Genomic DNA, 2,886 nt, shown 5'->3' on the forward strand with positions numbered 1-2,886 from the left:
TCCCTCCCTCCCTCCCTCCCTCCACCATCCCCACCCTTGGATCTGACACACACAAACCACGCTCTTCTCCTCTCCGGCTGCATTTCTGCGTGTCTCTCATCTCTCCTCGTGCAGCTCTCGTTCCATCCTATTCGGTCATGCACACAAGCCTGGTGCTCCTCTCCGGTCCTCCCCTCCCCCTGTACAACCCAGCTCTCCTCCTCCTCCTCCTACTCTTCCTCTCACATTTTACATTCAATATCTCCATTGACGTTTCCTCCTCTGTCGGCGTGCGTAATCTCCCAGTGCCTGCTGATCCCACCAACACATATGGGGGAAATGAAAAGGGGGAGGTGGGGGTGAGGAGGAATGTGCTCAGCTGGTAAACACACCACCACAGCCATTAACAACATGACTTATAAAACTCACAATTTAACAGGATTTTTTTTCTTTTTTTTTGCCCATATGGAGGTATGTTCATATTTAGAATTTACAACAAACTTCGCCATTCATGTGACAAAACTACCATTGCTTAGTTCAGGTCCACGCCTTTCTGGGTGTAGACGGGTGGGGGGAGGACGGGGGATGCACAGGTAGAAGCAGGTGTTGCCCACCGCACATTTCACTACAAGGTTTACCAAAAAAAAAAAAAAAATGGAGGGCAAATAACCAGATTGAGGAATTCTACGTTGCTTCATTCTGGTTATCTACAAAAAATAAAAACAAGTATTTGTTTTTTTAAAAAAAAAGGGGAGGAAAAAAGCGGGACAGGAAATTCCCTTAAGCTAGTCGGGCAACTTCTGGAAACGTTAGCTTCGAATTTAAAACAACAAACAAACAAACAAACGGTAAAACGCTCACTTACTTTCAGTAATGTCGGGTAAAAAACGGCTTCCTCGAGGCGGGGAAACAAAAGCTCTCGGCGTTTTGTTTTGTTTTTTTCCCTCCGCGGCTGGAAGGAGCATCGGGGGAGCCCAGCCTTCCAGCTCACCGCCCCGGCTGCTCGTTCGATCTCCGCCCGAGCCAGCTCTGCTCTCTCTTGCTCTGCCAGTTTACGAGCGCCCGAACGTGTGCGTGGGTCCACGTGCCTGCGCCGAGCGACGACCCCATTGGCTGCCGTCCCCTCGCCTCATTGGCCGAGCCGGTCGGCCAGTGAGCGCTGTGCTGAGCGCTGATTGGACGGCGGCTCGGTCATCAGTGGCCCCGCCCCCTCATGTGTCGCCAGTGTGTGTGTGGAGGGGGAAACGGGATCTCTCTACTACAGCGAGCGGTTGTAAACAGGCACGAGAGCACCGTCGGACCCTGAGATGCTTTATGTTTGCTTGTTTGTTTGTTTTTTTTACTGTTGACTGAAATTATGACTCTGCCCACTCAGAGAGAAAACACAAACACATTGGGAGTCCTTATGCAACCCAAGTCACCAACCACTGATCTAACTGTAAACATCCAGGTAAATGAAATATATATTTATGCTTTTAATATTTTTAAATCAGTTTGCTGAAGAAGGACAGTAAGCGCTCTTGTTTTTGTCCGTGTCCGTCTGAGCCGTTCTCATGAACCACTTTTAATGAATCCCAGAACATACATCTGGAACCGATTACCATCTGGGGTCGACCCCATTCAAGATGGATGCCACAGCTAGGCAACCTAAGCAAATACAAAAAAAACGGCTGCAGCTCCGTTTGTTTTACAGACGTCGAGCCAAAATTTGGTGCGGCAGTAGCTGAGAGTCATCGCCCATCACATGCTCAGAAATGTACGCACGGCGTGGTGTTTCCTCACCTGTCTGCTGCAGCCATTTTTGTCTAACAGCAAAATATGTCATGAACCAATGGATGGATTAAATGAAAACAATCAGAAAGTGGATGCACTGGATGCATGTCTACTTTGAGAGTGAGCCTAATACAAGACGGCTACCGCAGCTAATCCCCCTCAAGCAACACAATAATGGTGAAAACTCAGCCACCTTTACATATTTTGAGCTACAATTTGGTGGTAGTAGCTGAGCATCATACCCACCACATGTTCAGAGCGCTACGCATTGTGTAACAGTATTTGCATCAACCCGGACTGTAATATTAACAAAATACTTCATGAACCAATCGTCTAAAACTGATTAACTTCCGGAGTCACCCCGATTCAAGATGGCTGCCACAGCCAATCCACATTAGTCAACACAAAAACGGCTACAACTCAGTCAGTTTTACAGATATCAAGCTAAAACGTGGCACGCTGGTGCTAACATATGCTCCGAGGGCTACACATCGCACAGCTTCTTTGCAATATCTATTGTTGTCCACCCTGTTTGTTAGCAAAATATCTCATAAACCAGAGGCTGGATTTTAGTTAAACTTAAAGACAATAGTCATTGGATGTACGTGGATCTTAAATTAAACACGGTGATACGAAACACGGCGTGTGACATGCATTCCTTCAAGAAAAATGAAGCTTTTAGTGAAATATGGCAGATTTCCCTTTGATCTGTGGGCGCCCGGTAAATAAAAAGTAAATCTGATTTTTAACGGGTTCAGCCGCGCTTTTTGCACGTAAACCAAATTATTGTTGTCGTGCGGCGGGAGGAATAAATTACAGTCCGTCTCCAGGCAACCTCAATAACTCCCCTGTTTGGTTTGAGCCGGGGTTCAGTTTGCAGAGCCAACAATGTGCGTAATAACTCTCAAACACCCCCCCACTTCATCGTTTCTTCTGGGATTCTCCAAGGGCAAAGTCACCAGATGTCTGCTGCGGGCTTCAGCTTTAAACCCATACGGGATATTTCTAATAACGTGGACATGAATGAGCCTAAATGTTACCTTTACCATAACCTCTTGTATCCAGGATTTATATAATTAAATCAGCTTCCAGTGTCTGAATGTTGTTGTTGTTTCCCTGGCTTTTCTTTTTTTT

General features: G+C 46.5%; 1 protein-coding gene across 1 annotated transcript in view; it reads right to left on the reverse strand.

Annotated features, from left to right (window-relative positions):
- Positions 1–1,039, reverse strand: part of LOC108241147 (circadian-associated transcriptional repressor) — a 5,037-nt gene extending 3,998 nt beyond the window's left edge. The window contains exon 1 of the mRNA XM_017425113.3: positions 845–1,039. Within this exon, the coding sequence (XP_017280602.1) occupies positions 845–944 (100 nt within the window). The 5' untranslated portion in view covers positions 945–1,039. The remainder of the gene's footprint in view (positions 1–844) is intronic.
- Between the last annotated feature and the right edge of the window lie 1,847 nt (positions 1,040–2,886).

Source organism: Kryptolebias marmoratus, linkage group LG16, assembly GCF_001649575.2.
Source record: "Kryptolebias marmoratus isolate JLee-2015 linkage group LG16, ASM164957v2, whole genome shotgun sequence".
Classification (NCBI taxonomy): domain Eukaryota; kingdom Metazoa; phylum Chordata; class Actinopteri; order Cyprinodontiformes; family Rivulidae; genus Kryptolebias; species Kryptolebias marmoratus.